The 15,423-nt window shown below is 41.0% G+C and overlaps 2 protein-coding genes across 18 annotated transcripts in view; both read left to right on the top strand.

The window, feature by feature from the left end:
- The window catches only part of TMEM62 (transmembrane protein 62), a 48,890-nt gene extending 43,975 nt beyond the window's left edge, over positions 1-4,915 (top strand). For all 4 annotated transcript variants that reach the window (XM_019801835.2, XM_034661059.1, XM_002913188.4 and 1 more), the window contains 2 exons: positions 1,343-1,461; positions 4,056-4,915. In XM_019801835.2, coding sequence (XP_019657394.1) covers positions 1,343-1,461; positions 4,056-4,382 — 446 coding nt within the window. In that variant the 3' untranslated portion in view covers positions 4,383-4,915. The remainder of the gene's footprint in view (positions 1-1,342; positions 1,462-4,055) is intronic.
- Positions 4,916-5,145: 230 nt separating this feature from the next.
- The window catches only part of CCNDBP1 (cyclin D1 binding protein 1), a 78,059-nt gene continuing 67,781 nt past the window's right edge, over positions 5,146-15,423 (top strand). For 3 of the 14 annotated variants that reach the window (XR_004625692.1, XM_034661067.1, XM_034661066.1), the window contains exons 1-11: positions 5,151-5,371; positions 5,545-5,604; positions 5,874-5,953; positions 8,435-8,516; positions 9,267-9,363; positions 9,530-9,603; positions 10,569-10,645; positions 10,952-11,232; positions 12,562-12,622; positions 14,030-14,076; positions 14,330-14,440. Coding sequence is in view for 10 of the 14 variants with exons in the window: in XM_034661067.1 (XP_034516958.1) it covers positions 5,263-5,371; positions 5,545-5,604; positions 5,874-5,953; positions 8,435-8,516; positions 9,267-9,363; positions 9,530-9,603; positions 10,569-10,645; positions 10,952-11,232; positions 12,562-12,622; positions 14,030-14,076; positions 14,330-14,440 (1,079 nt within the window). In the remaining 4 variants the exon portion in view is untranslated. Of the gene's footprint in view, positions 5,372-5,544; positions 5,605-5,873; positions 5,954-8,434; positions 8,517-9,266; positions 9,364-9,529; positions 9,604-10,568; positions 10,646-10,951; positions 11,233-12,561; positions 12,623-14,029; positions 14,077-14,329; positions 14,768-15,423 lie in introns of those variants that run through there. The other 11 variants (XR_004625694.1, XR_004625696.1, XR_004625693.1 and 8 more) reach the window with 8 other exon arrangements.

The raw sequence follows: 15,423 nt of genomic DNA, 5'->3' as shown, positions 1-15,423 counted from the left end.
CACTGCTTGTGCCCTCTCTCCCTCTCTGACAAATAAATAAACAATCTTAAAAAGACAAAACAAAAAAAACTGAGATGAGCAGTGAGTTCAGGCATATCCAAGTTCTTCTGTTATATTGTTATACCCTGTACTTAGTCACTTAACCACTTATGGAAGCAGGAAGCACTGTGGTTCCGTTTTTAAAGCTTTTTACTAATGTTCTTTAGTAACTAAAAGTCAGGAGTAGATTAGCCTGCATGTTGCTTAGTCTTTGTCTTATACTTTATTCCACCTCAGGACTTTTCTTTGCTCATTAGTAACTCCCACCAGAGGACAGAGAGTAGTTAGATAAAAAAATATAACACTCTAGAAGTCTGTGTACCAGGCTCTGGCAGATGGCCCTTTGGAGGTCAGTTTCCTTGTTAGAAGATAAGTTAAAGCTATTTTAGACAGTCGCCTTACACCAGAAGGGAAAGCGCATGGTTTGGTTCTTGGCTGTAAAAGAAAACATTAAAGGGGCAGAAGTTGCTCCATGTTTAAAAGTTGAAACTTGCAGGGAAAATACTTTTTTAGACTGTGTGTCCAGTGGAGGTTATATAGTAACATCTGAGAAAATTACCTATGACTTTTTAAAGCTGAACCCTATACCAGCAGACGATGGTATTTGCATTTTGAGAAAGGAAGTCTTGACAGTCCATTAATCATTCTTGACAAAATAGTAGTTCCAGAAACCTGCACACTAGGAAGGGCAGTAAATAATAGGGAGGAGAGAAAAGTCATTCTGGCATTCTAAATGAAAAATTAAAGCACCAAGTTAAATTTTGTACACATTAACCTCTAGTGTATAGTTGATGTACAAAGTAATGACTTGGGTCAGCAAGAAAAGGTCAGAATGCATTCATTAATATTAATAAGAAAGAGAAGAAGTGCATTTTAGAAAGGTGAAACTGGTTGAAGTTTTATTGCTTAAAGGAGTAAATATCAGTTATCTGGAAAATTAACTTCCAAAGAATACCTCTCTGCTTCTTAAAGGACATGTTAATGCATTATATTGAGATGATTATTGCAACAGAATCTTCTAAAGTTTCTGAACATACTCTGACCTGTTTCTGGAATCTATTCAAGTATAGCATGTACTCAGATGATTTTATAATTAGACAAAGTGGAGCAAAGGAGCAAATGGTTGGTTAGCTAGGACGTATGGTACAACAGAGAGATCAGTAAAGAAAAATTATGGCAACAAAATGCTTATCAACAGCTACTCTCATACTTCTTTGTTATTCCTATAAATGCACCTTGTGATGTATATAATCAGAATCATAGTTATTTAATCTTCCCCTTTTGTGCCCATTGCCTTTTTCAGGACCATGGTTTGTTGGTGAGATCACTAAAGGCAAATTGGGTTGCTGCTTTTCCTTTGGTATGTTTGTTGATGGACATTTCCTACAAGGCAGCCTAACATTTGTAGTTGGAATTCTGCAGGTAAGAAGTCAGAAATGGAATGTAAGAATGCCTTGGCCTTTTGGACTAATTGCATAAGAGTTACGAATTAAATCCAGAGCCTCAAACTAAACACCATGGATCATATTTCCTAATTTACTGGAAGGGCAATCTTTAATAGTTTGTATTTTGTTTGTTTTTCAAGTGCTTCCTAAGCTCTTTCTTCCACCACTCTCTTGTAAACATCTAAAATACATTTTGGCAGGAAGGGTTTATAAAAAGTGAGATTTTTGTTTTTGTAGTTTGTTTTACTGTACTTTTCCATTGCTAAAAAATGAAATAAGGTACTTATAGTAGAATAAATAAGTAAACCAAAATTGATTATGATAATGAAGAAGGAAGATGTTTCAGAGGAGGAAAGGAAAAATAGACCAGAAGAATGGGTCACTTCTCTAGTGGAAGCTGCACTGGGCAAGCACCAGATCTGGGCTTTTCAGTGATGTCTTAGCTGCCGCTTGCTTGGGAAAACACTGATAGGTTAGGTTTACATGTGAATTAAGATTTCTTTAAAAGAAACACACAGGGGTGCCTGGGTGGCTCAGTCAGTTAAGCATCTGCCTTCAGGTCAGGCATGATCTCAGGGTCCTGGGATCAAGCCCCACATCAGGTCCCCTACTCAGAGGGGAGTCTGCTTCTCCCCTCCCCCTGCTTGTGCGCTCTCTCTTAAATAAGTAAATAAAATATTAAAAAAAAAGAAGAAGAAACGAAGCACACAAAAAACTGACCAGTAGCAAATCTCTGTATATAGGTTTGAAAAGTATTTACCTATTTGTGTATTTTATTCACCTAATGGGGCTAAAGGTACTAAAATCTCAGATGATGATCTCTTGTTTGGGAAGAGATCCAAAAAACATTGTTCAGAATGAACTCACAGCCTCATAACAGGACAGTAAAAGGTGATCAGCAGGATTAGAGACAAACAGAGAAGACTTCTGCCTAGTAAACAGTGTCCTGAATCTGGTTCACTTTTCTATTATGTAGATGGAGGCGGTCTCTCAGGAGCACTCTTAGACCAAATAAAACCTGAGCCTTACTAAAAGGTGGGGTTTATATTCATATTTTAATAAATAGTACACCACTAGTGGATTTTATGTATCATCTAGGCCCGTGGCTCCCAAATGTGTTATCTCTGCCCTCACCTCGTTCTCTGCACTTGAGGTGCCTCTATGTCCATCTGCCATTTCACATCTTCCCTTAGGTATCTAACAGGCATCTCAATATTATGTGTCTAATAGGACCTTTAGTTTCTACCCTAAACCTGTTCCTCCCCCAGTTCTTTCCAATTTCATAAGTTTTTCTAGGATATATCTTTAATTTTTCCCTTTCCCTCTAATACCCTATATCTAATTCATTAGCAAGTAATACCTTGTTTGATCTCCCTCCAATTCATATCTTGAATCCACCACTTCTCTTCATCTCTGTTACCACCACACTAGTCTAACTCATAATTATTTCTTGCCTGGGCTACTGCACGAACCCCAGATTGGTCTTCCCACTGCTGCCCTTGCCTCCCTACTCTCAGTTTGCCACAGAGCATCCACTGTTGTCCTTTTAAAACCTTAATCAGCTCACTCCTCAGCTGCAAATCAGCGCATTAAGCAGAGCAGTGACTTGATCTGGGTCCTGCTGACTGCCTCAGTTTCCACCTGGCTCATCAAGTTCCAGGCTTATGGGTCTTAAATAGGCCAAGGACTCTCCCAGGAACCTCAGGGGTTTTTATTTGTTTCTTCTGCCTGGAATGCACTTCTTCCATGGAGTCATTCCTGTTCTTCAGGCCTCAGAGAACCCCTCTTTCAGTTACCCTCTTGGGACCCAGTTATTTCCTTCATTGAATGTATCACAACTGTAGTGATCTTTTGTCTTTATTTTTCTGGTCTCTCTTCTCTCAGAATGTAAGCTCTATGATGCATCCTTTCTGAGTTGTTTGACACTGTGTCCTTAGCCTAGAGCCTAGCATCATGCCTACCATGTAATGGGCACACAATAATTATTTGGTGAATGAATGAATGAATGAATGAATCATACACCAGCTAAACTTAGATTATAATTTAAATCTTCTGATTCATATTCCAGTAGTCATGATGCTACTTTAATTAAAAATAGAGAGGTAATGGGGGTGCCTGGCTGGCTTAGTTGGTGGAGCATGCGACTCTTGACCTTGGGAGTCTGATTTCGAGCCCATGCGTGGTATAAAGTTTACTTAAAATAAAAAAAATTAAAAAATACAGATATAAGAAAAAAATATTGATATCTAAGTCCCCCCTCACTCTGCCAAAAAGAAGTGTGTGTGTATGTACATATATGCATATATTCATTTCCACCTTAAACATTCCTGAGGGCTTCAATATAAATGATACCTACTTTTAATATGAACAGGAGGATACAGGCAAATACACAACGATAAGTCACTTCTTGTGAATATTATAAACAAGTGTGATTGAAGCATAAAGAATCAGAGAGTTAACCCCTGAGAGAGAGCAGCACATTCTTCGGAGCCACCAATAATGCGTTAATGAGACCCGACCCTCTAAGGTCTTGCTAATAAGCTAATGGTTCTGTTCTGCTTCTCTTTCCAGCTAGCATTTTTTAACATACCCTTGATGGCTTACCTGTGTTGGAGCTTGCTGCAGCGGTGCTTTGGTCACAACTTTCGGTCTCATCTCCATCAAGGAAGATACTTGAAAATTATACCTGTTCACCTACTTATGTTACTGTTGTACATCTGGCAGATTTATTCCTGCTACTTTCTTCATATGACATATGGTGCTCTGGCCTTTTTCTTCTCCCCTTTGCGGACCTGGTTGACACTGTTGACACCTGTTATCATTCGTTGCGTGTGGACTCTGAACTCTACTGAGCTTGGAACCTTCATAGCACAGTTAAAAAGCCACTTGAGCTCCTGAAGGCTTGCCTCACCATCTGCCTCTGTAGCCCAGGCCTCTGCCCCAGCAGCAGGTGGAAGGCCAGTGCTGGTGGGGAAGCTTCAGCAAGCTGCTGCACCCTGGACATCTGGGATTGGGGGGATTACCCACTATTGATTCCTGCAGAATGGACTGCAGAAAAATCTAAATAATGCCATGATTCCTTCCTTCTCCAAGAAGACGGAGGATTGATTTACTTTTGTGAAGAGGAAGTTCTAATCAGGAGATCCACAGGGTCAGGGCTGGGGTGTGTGTGTGTGGGGGGGGAGTATGAGAAGCTCACTGTATTAAAATTTTAAGTTTACCTCGTGTAAAGTACCTTGCACAGTATGTGGAAATCAGCAGCCGGTAAAGGTGCCACTTTAGGGGCAGGGAAGCAGTCCGACCTGGGGCCCTCCCCTGACTACCCTTGAGATACTAGCTCCAAGTCGTTTTTTCCCTCGGGGCTAAGGGCTCTCGGCTTCTTTAGGTGGGGGTGCTTTCAGCTAATCAAATAAAAGAGTGATGAATAAGAACTCCGACTGGGCGTTGCGTGTGTGGCCAGGCCCCCGGAAGCGTGACGAGGCGTGGCCGGACTTCTGGGGACAAGGAGGCGTGGCCGGGCCCCTGGGGACGGGAGGAGGCGTGGCCGGGCCTCTGGGGCCGAGGGGAGGTGGGGCCGGACCTCCGGGGAGGAAGAAAGGCGAGGCCCCGCCTCGGGGAATCAGAAGGGGTGTGGCGGGTGCTCTGGGGCGGGGCCGGGCTTGTTGTTGACGGAAACGAACCTGGGTCTGTGACTACCGGAAGTAGAGCGCCTACTTCAGTGCGGCCTTGGCAGCTTCGGTGGCTGCTTTTGTCTGGAGGTTCCAGGCGAGCTACTGAGATGGCGAGCGCAGCGGCGCCGACAGCGGCAGTCCCCACCCCAGCTCCGCCTTTGGAGCAGATCCGGCACTTGGCAGTGGAGCTGCGGTTGCTCCTGCCTGGAGTACGGGGTGAGCTGACGCCGTTGAGACGGGTGACGGCAGGGGCGGGCTTGGTTCGGGAAGAGGCCGGCTGTGGCGCCGGCGGGGGTGGGGGCACGGGCGGTGGAGGTGGGGGCCGGGGGTGGCTCGGCTTACTTGTGCTCTTCCTTTTGCCTCCGCCCGGCCTTCGTGCCGCCCACTAGTCGGCGAAGCCCGAGAGACCACCAAGGAGTTTAATCCTGAGACGTTTTGGAGGAGACTCAGTGAGTGCCTCTCCTGTTGGGGACTTCTGTTTCTCATCCCTTCCAGTGTACGGACCCCTTTCCCTCCCGCTTCCCCCCCCCCCGCCGCATCCTCTCAATAGGGATACTTCACCTTACCCATCCCTTGCACTTCGGAGTTTGGGATATGAAACATTGATTTTGGGAGGTGTTTTTGAGACTTCTCAGCAGGTAAGGCTGACATCTTCCAAGTCCTGCAGGACTTTGGCACTAGCGTATTGGTTCCTCCCTCCTCCTCTGTCATCCCTCAGACGAGGCAGCTGTGAACGTGTCACGGGAAGCCACAACTCTGACTGAAATCTTCTCTCGAGTTCCACTGCCTTCTCCACAGGTGAGCTTTACTTTCCTGCAATCCTTGTGCTGCCTCGTTGTTCATGAGGAATCCAGTCATTTTCTTTCCACCTTTTACACTTAAGCCAGGGGATTTATTTTCCACACCTGTCAAATAGGATTGCCGTTCTCACCTCACAGGATTGAGGTGAAGGCCAAATTGCCAAGTGCGGTACCTGGCCTTGCGTAGGCAGGTCCTCTAAATAGGTATCGGTTCAATCTGCAGTTCATCCTGGTTATTTCCTTTCTGATACATATTTTTTAAAACACTCGCTATTTGCCTAGGTATTTTCACGTACGTGATTCCCATCTGACAGATGAGTAAACAGACATAGAGGCTCAGGTTAAGGTAAATAAGCAGTGGAGCTAGGATTGAAATTAGGGTCTATGGTGTCTAAACTACCTTTTGTGTTATACTACATAATACCTTTTTTGTATCGAATTACTTTTTATATTTAATCAGTAACATGTATACAGTATAAAATTCAGAAGATGTCAAAGTTTTGTGCTAAAAAGTTTATATTTCCCCTATTCCATATATATTCAATGCATATACATGCTTATGTGTATATGCCTGCTTCTTTTTTTAGACAAATGACAGGATACCATAAAAAACTTTTCTGGTCCTTCCTTTTTAAAAAAAATTAACAACATGGATTGCACATTGATTCTTAGCAGCACATATAAAGTTGCTCAGTTCTTTGTAATGCTGCATGGTATTCAATAGAGTGGATATAACCATAATTTATTTAACCAATACTTTATGTGGACATTTAAGCTCTTTCCAGCTTGTAATTCTTACAAACAGTGCTGTGATAAATTGCCTAGGACAATCTTTGTATGTATGTGTATCAGTAAAAACGAAACAAAAAAAAAAAAAAAACCTCTGGGAAGTGGAATTGCTGGAACAAGAATTTATGCATTTTTATTTTTATCTTTAAAAATAATTAGAGAACACGAGTGATGGGGAGGGGCAAAGGGAGAAGCTCAGCAGGGAGCCCAACTCGGGGCTCAATCCCAGGACCCCGAGATTACAACCCAAGCCAAAGACACTTAACCGACTGGGCCACCCAGGCACCCCAAATTTATGCATTTTTAAATAACCTCTTATTGTAAAACCGATGAAAGTAAACATGTTGCCTATGACCAGGTATGCCTTATGCTGTTTTTCTAGAACTAGGTATACTTAATTTAGGAGTACAGTTATTTAAAAATGCCATATTCATTGCCTTATTTGGTTTTCATAATCAATATTTCATTCTCTTTTTCAGTCTATATATCCAGATGTTTTGAAATGAAAAAATATTCTTTTGCTAAACCTACAATGATAAGCTCTCTTCCCCCATAGGCCCCAAAGATCTATGATGAGAAAATAAGAAATGAATTGTTCGAGAGCATTTTAAAAGCTTTGTGCAAGAAAGTCAATATTTATTTTAAAGGGAGTAATATTACCTTATTTTTTTTAATCTGTTGCCTCCTTTATTTCAAATATATTCAGGACCTGTTGCTAAAATTCATAGCTAGTAGGATACCATGAGGAGGTAGCATAAAACTATTTTTCTCTACATACTCAGGTTTCATTCATAGGTGAAAAGTTTTATTTGAATTATGTGTATTTGACGATTGTTTTCTTAGGATCTTAGCACATTAGTTTACTGAAGAATGGCTGTTCTTTTTAATGAGTTTGGATGTTGAAGCAATGCCACATTGCCATAAAAAGTTTTGAACACTCTCCGTCACTGTGCTTATCCACCATTCCAGACTGGTAACTGTTCACGGACTGGCACCAATCTGTGGACTACATTTTACGTAGCACTGGCTTAGAATTTAGCAGAAAAGTGAGGACAAGGAAGATAGGAGAAAGCCAGTGACTGGTTAGAAGGAAAATAGTCAACATTGAGCAATGTAGAGTCTATGCTAATTACCTTTAGGTGTATTGTGATTCTGTTAGAGAGATCAGACACCTGGTTAATGAATGGTGTAAGTGTTGGCAAACTTTTCTCTAAAAAGTCAAATAGTAAATATTTTAGGCTTTGCAGGTGAACTAGTTCAGTTTCTCCTTGTAGTGAGAACAGAGTTGGAGGTAATATGTAAACAAGAGTGTGTGGCTGTGTGCCACTAACACTTTATTTATAAAAACTGGCAGTGGGCCTAATTTGGACCATAGGCCGTAGTTGTCAACTCCTGGTCTAAGATATGGTGAATATCTCACAGCAGATCATGAGTATCTCAGGATGCAGAGTATTAGGAGTAAGTTTTTCCTGCCGTTTCTTAATGTTTTATTGAGTTGTCACCTTATGCTCTGGTCCAGCTAACTCCTCTCTGCTATGTGGCAAGAACAGCACTAGGCCTAAGTCATAATAGGACTACAGAAAATGTTTGTAGATCATGCTGTACAGACGTCTGCTCTCTTCTACAGTAGATGAGCTGATGAATCTAATCCATTTTTTTTTCATTCTGAAATTGATCCATCACCTCATAGGAAACCCAGAGGTTCTGTGAACAAGTCCGTGCTGCCGTCAAGGCAATCATTGCTGTGTACTATTCACTTCCCAAGGATCAGGGTAAGCCACTGTGTACGCAGAAATGTTTGGTTTATAGTTAATATGACAGCTTGTGTCCTGAGACTTTTACCTTTTCCTCAGTTTGAGCATGTCATATAACTTTTTCCCATAAAATGCGCTCAAGGATAATTTTATAACATCAGTGACCTCCATAAATAAGCCTTTATGCTAAGGTACGGATGCTGTGGTACTGTCTTCCCTGCTGTGCCTGACTGTAAGGCTTTCAATTCTCACTGGCTCCTCCCTCTCTAACCCATTCTAACCACTACAGATGCTAGATCTATAGGGGCCTCTCCGAACTCCTCCACCCATATTACATCACACCCTGTTTCTGAGCTCCCTTATGGTTAAGTGAGCTCCAGCTCTGCCCATAGATAAATGCACTGATTATAATTGTGCCAAAATTATAAATGAATACATGTCTCATAGATCTTCAGGTTAGTCACAGATGGTTTAAACTTCAAGTGTTTCATCCACAGTTGTCAAGGGACCATTGACCTTAATGAATGGATACAGGCTGTCACGGAAAGATTTTGTCCCAGATCTGTTTTGGAGAACAGTACTCAGGAATGGTGGGAAGAGCAAGAAAATGACATGGGGAAATACATAAGACCTGAGTTTTGTGTTGGCACTCCAATTAAAGCATGTGGGTGCACATTACCTCAAGTTCTGAAGGGCTTAAACTCTCAAGAAAGCAGATCGTGACTTCTGGAAAGAAGACCAGGCTACTTAGTCTTTGGGTTTCTCCAGGAATCACCCTGAGAAAGCTGGTACGGAACGCCACTCTGGACATCGTAGATGGAATGGCTCAACTTATGGATGTGCTTTTCATTACTCCAGCTCAGAGGTAGTAATGTCACAGTTGGGGTTATCAAGTTATTAAGGTTTCTTGCTTCAGGGAGGGGGGAAAAATTTCAACAGCAAAGTTACTAACAGCCAAGAATGATGACTAGCAGGAAGGAGCTTTTTAGGAGAGAGGAACCTTATATATCCTTATTGATTCCTTTCTCTAGCCCAGAGAACAGTGACCTTATTTCCTACAACAGTGTCTGGACTGCATGCCAGCAGGTGCCTCGGATACCAAGAGGTGGGTGAGAGTGGGAAACAAGCCATTGATTCTTCTGGCCAAAGCAGACAGTTCTCTCCTATCTAGTTTCTAATTTTGTAGCATGGATGTATTTTAACTTATAGTTTAGTAGAATACATGTAGTTTATTATCAATATCAAAAGATAAGTATTAATATTTTTTCTCAGTCTTTTTAGTTCTCATACTTTTTTAGCCCTCTTTCTGTGGCCCTATCTTGTTGAACAAATGTGGTTTGTTCTCCTGGTCTTTCCCAGAATGCACTGAAGCACTTATGAGGTAGCGCCAGCTAGATCAAAAGCAGTGTTCGTCCAAGAGGACCTTGATGAAAAACATTGTGTGACCACTTTTTAAAAAAGATTTTATTAATTTGAGAGAGTGAGCGAGAGAGAGAGCACAAGTGGGATGGGGGCTAGAGGGAGAGGGAGGAACAGACTCCCAGCTGGGCAGGGAGCTAGATGTGGGGCTCGAACCCAGGACCCTGGGATCATGACCTGAGCCGAAGGCAGACACTTAACCGACCGAGCCATCTAGGCACCCCTTGTGTGACCATTTTATTTTTTGTGCTGAATGATGAAAAGCTTTTTTAAAAAAGATTTTTATTTATTTATTTGACAGACAGCGAGAGAGGGAATACAAGCAGGGGAAGTGGGAGAGGGAGAAGCAGGCCTCCTGCTGAGCAGGAAGCCTGACGCTGGTCTCAATCCCAGGCCCCTGGGATCATGACACAAGCCAAAGACAGACACCTAAGGACCGAGCCACCCAGGCGCCCCAATGATGAAAAGCTTTTTAACTCCTATCTGGGTACCCAGAGGATGGTATTAAAAAAATTTTGCATTAAACCACTGCTCTTGTTGACTCTCCTGGGCGCTCTCCTCAAATGGGAACACTGTTGGTTGTCAGTTGCAGACTTGACAGAATTGTAGGTTTCTTCTTTTATTCTAGTGCTTCTGATTTTTCACTCATAGATAACAAAGCTGCAGCCCTTTCAATGCTGACAAAGAATGTGGATTTTGTGAAGGATGCACATGAGGAAATGGAGCAGGTGAGGGGACAACTCCATGATAGTAGATGAGAATGTAAAGAAAGGAGGTGGCCTGAGCATTGACTCAGTAAAGTCCCATCCTCAATCCTGGATTTCAACTCCCATCTCCTACCCCGTGCCAGCGTGTGATTTAGTACCATTTCCCTCTGTCCGTTGCCTGGCTAGGAGAGTGAGAACAGAGTTTATGAAGTGATTCAAGTCTGTGGCCATTGGTGAAGTAGCTGGCTGATGTTTTGGGATAACTCAGACGTGATGCTGAAAGTACAACAGGCTCTTTTTTTTTTTTTTTTTCCCGACATGTCTTAGGCTGTGGAAGAATGTGACCCATACTGTGGCCTCTTAAATGACACTGAGGACAACTCTGACAACCCTGGTGATGAAGAAGATGACAGGTTGGGGTGTCCAAACAATCGGGACTTATATTGGTCAGAGGAAGATCAAGAGCTCATAATCCCATGCCTTGCACTGGTGAGAGCATCCAAAGCCTGCCTGAAGAAAATCCGGATCTCAGTGGCAGAGAATGGGAAGAAAGATCAGGTGGCCCAGCTGGATGACATTGTGGATATTTCTGATGAGATCAGCCCTAGGTAAGCAGAATCCCCACTTGAAACATGTGAGCAACAGCATATGATCTTAGCTTGTGCTGTCACCCCAAGCTTTTCCCCCAGTTTTTTATTTTGAAAATATTCAATCTATTGGAAAGTTGAAAAAGTATTGCAGTGAACACCCATATATCCTTCATCTAGATTCACCTGTTGTTCACACATTTTTTCAATATTGGTTTATTTCTGTATGGACGTGCCATTTCTGGTAGGATGTGCCATTTTTCTCCTGAACCATTTGAGAGTAAGTTGCAGACATCAATGACATTTCCACCCCTAAATACTTCAGCATGTATCTCCTAAGAACAGATATTCTTGTTATTACATCCAAGAAATTTAACAATGACTAGAATGATATTTAATATTCAAATTCCCTCTTTTGTCTCTAAAATGTATTTTATAGCCTTTTTTTTTTTAATCCAGGGTTCTGTCATGGTGTCACATTGCATTTGGTTGTCATTTCTTGCAGTAGTCTGGTTTGGTTGTAGTCTTTTGTAACTATAATAGTCACTGTCCTTTTTAGTATTTTTTTACTTTTACTTTTTAAAGAATCTAGGTCAGTTGTCTTGCAGATATCCAAAAATCTGGATTCATGTAATTGTCTTTTTCATTATTATCGATTATATTCAAGTTAAAATATTTTTTCGGCAAGGATATCACATACTTGAGTGTTTTGTGCTTCTCATTGCATCATATGGGGAAGGCACGTAATGTTAGTTTGTCCCATTATTGGTGGTACTAAATTTCATCACTTGGTTAAAATAGTGCCCACTTGAGTGTGTTCGAAAAATGAACTCCACTTGTATCAGTTATTAAATTAATGGTTTCAAATCCTCCCATTTTTAAAAAGTATTTTAGAGAGCGAGAGCAGTGAGCAGGGGAGGGGAGGGGAGGGGCAGAGAGAGGAGAAGAGAAGCAGACTTCCCCACTGAGCACATAGCCCAGAGGGGTGGGGGTCTATCTCCAGACTTAGACTTGGAGATCGTGACCTGAGCCAAAACCAAGAGTCAGATACCTAATCCACTGAGCCACCCAGGCGCCCCCAGAATCCTCCCGTTTTTAACTGAATTAATCATGTCCTCTCTTATGGGCCAAGGGAGTTTTTTCCCCCCAGCTTCCTAGTGAAATGGGGTATATATGTATGTTCAGTAAATACCAGTTGAATTGGTTCTGGTTGCCCAATTTAAGGAACTGATAGGCATTTATTGGACAGTTAGGTTCTCACTGGTCACATCCTTAACTGTGTACTGGAAACCACCCAGCTGAGCTTTGTTCCTTTTTTTGTTAATGGTTATTTTTGCTTTCTGCCCTTAGTGTGGATGATTTGGCTCTGAGCATATATCCACCTATGTGCCACTTGACTGTGCGAATCAATGTAAGTACCAACTTTGAGGGACTAGCTACTGACCTAACTGGTAGGATTTCACTAACCATTAGTATTTCCTTTAAGCTATAGGGAATATATTTATTTGTTACACTTGGATGGAAGAACAACAATGATGTCACAGTTCTTACATGTATTTCTGCTTGATAAATATTTACTGAAGCCTTGAGTTCTGGTAGTACTCTTTTCCATAACCACTTGGATAATCACTTAGAAGAACCCAAAGACCTTAGAAAATGCTACTTTGAGAAATTCTGAATTACCCCAGTACTTTAGGATCCTGTTAACTTAAAGTCATTAAGTTTCTGATTTCTGGTGTAGGCAAAAATACGTGTCCAGAAACATACTGTGTTCTAATATAAACACATTGGGTGATTTAACTACAGAGGGTCAAGCTTTTTATAAAAATCTGGTTTTATTTTATTTTTTCAAGTCCTGGGTCCTGTGCTAGAGAGAATTCTCTTGTCTTACTTTTAGAGACTCAGATTATCTCTACAGTCACTGGGAAGAGAAGTAAAACTGCCAAATGGCTTATATCTTACATTCAGAATTGTCAGTCCTAGAAATATTTGATAAATTAGGTGGTGGAAATTAAATTCATCAAATGTATCTTCACAGTGTGTGAACACCTTAAAGTAGAATAGGATCCTTTTGGGCATTAACTTTTTTTTCACATTCGCTTTTTAAAAATTGACGTCCTAAGAAATAAACATCTTTTTTTTTTTTTTTTTTAAGATTTTTTATTTATTTATTTGACAGAGATAGAGACAGCCAGCGAGAGAGGACACAAGCAGGGGGAGTGGGAGAGGAAGAAGCAGGCTCATAGCGGAGGAGCCTGATGTGGGGCTCGATCCCGTAACGCCGGGATCGCGCCCTGAGCCGAAGGCAGATGCTTAACCGCTGTGCCACCCAGGCGCCCCTAAGAAATAAACATCTTATGCCTTGTCAATTACCCCAAATAAAAATTTTAAAATGTGTACTATATATTGGTGTCATACATATGTCCTCATTTATCTTGTTATTGGTGTGCTTAAAATTCTGTACATAGATTTTTTTTTTTTTAAAGGAACACTAGCTGTTTCTGCTATATATTTGGAGCTATCAGCAGTTGGGGTAAATTCAGGTTATATTCTAACTTGTTCTAGTTTTTTAAATTTAAAAGTAGTAAAAAAAATTTAAAAACATAGGAATGCTATAGCAAAAATATTAATAAGATTTTGTAAATAGAGAAGAATCCTATAATCCTACCACCCTAATCTAATCAGAATTTTTGTTTTTATGTTTCCTTTAAGGTTTTTTTTTATATAGTTTTTTATTACTTGAGTCTTTTAACATATCTTAGCTCTTCTTCCCTTTTTATGTGGGGCTCAGGGTGAGTAATTTCTTTTTCTTTTCTAGTCTGCAAAACTTGTATCTGTCTTAAAGAAGGCACTTGAAATTACTAAGTGAGTATGAGGACTTCTCATCAAATAGCTTTTTTGAGAATAAACCCATCCAGTCATTCTCAATTCCCAAAGCCCCATTTCAAGAAGTGGAAGAAGGTGGGTGTGGTGTTTTCTTTCCACTTGGGTTGTGGAGCAGCTAAGTTTCTACAAAGAAGCTTGCCATGTCTTACTAGTTTCCTCTGTGCTCCCTGGTGAGAGGATTTTCCCCTGACAGTGTAAGATTAACTTCTCTTTTTCCCCATTCCATTTGCAGAGCAAGTCATGTGACCCCACAGCCAGAAGATAGTTGGATCCCTTTACTCATTAATGCCGTTGATCACTGCATGAACAGAATCAAGGAACTCACTCAGAATGAACTTGAATTGTGAGTTTTCAGGCTCATTTGTACTCTCCTCTCTCCTTTCTTTACTATCACAGAGAGCCTCTGATGTCTACTTTTAAAAGGGGGCTAGAATGCTCTCTGGATCAAAAGGGAGTACCTGTCCATACTTGTCAAGAGACACTATTACCAAAGATTGTTGGTTAGGCCAGACTGGCAATTATTTATAAGCTATATGAGTGTGATATATTTTTCTGTGCTAGATTCAAAAGGTAATTGCATGAGTTTGTGTTCCTGAATTGCCTTTCAGAGATTCATGTAGAAGCTGCCCTATTCCCTATTTACAATAAAGTGTGTTGTTTCATTGTTTAACATGTTGATAGTCTTAATAAAATGCTGATCTGCCGGTAGTTCAATAAGTACCCTTCCAAAGTTTCTTTCTACCAGAAATACAGTGGGTTGAGACTAGCATATTGCTTTCATTTGGATTCATAGGTCTAAATATCTGATTCTGATCAGAACTGTATTTAGAGCAAAAACACCTGACTTTATTTATTATTTATTTTTTAATTTTTAAGATTTTTATTTATTTATTTTGTGCGAGAGAGAGAGAGAGCATGAGCAGAGGGGACGGGCACAGGGAGAAGCAGACTCCCCACTGACCAGGGGGCCCGATGCAGGACTTGATCCCAGGACCCTGGGATCATGACCTGAGCCAAAGGCAGATGTTTAACCGACTGAGCCACCCAGGTACCCAATACCTGACTTTATTTAAAGAAGATGACTTCAAAGCTCCTCAGAGTGCTTCAGCATATTATATAATATCATTATTCTTATCATTAAGTCCTTCTGAATATTATTCCATCCATGCTTCCAAAATTATTTTTTAGTATTGAGCTCGTTTATTAGGTTTGTCCACTTTATTGAACTGATTTGTTTTTCTTACGCATACTTATATTATTGTTCTGTTACACGTGACATGTGTTTCCAAATGTAAATACAAAATTTTTGTACATCAAAAATTTGTA

This window comes from Ailuropoda melanoleuca, chromosome 5 (assembly GCF_002007445.2).
Source record: "Ailuropoda melanoleuca isolate Jingjing chromosome 5, ASM200744v2, whole genome shotgun sequence".
NCBI lineage: Eukaryota > Metazoa > Chordata > Mammalia > Carnivora > Ursidae > Ailuropoda > Ailuropoda melanoleuca.
This window is presented reverse-complemented; position numbering and strand designations above follow the sequence as displayed.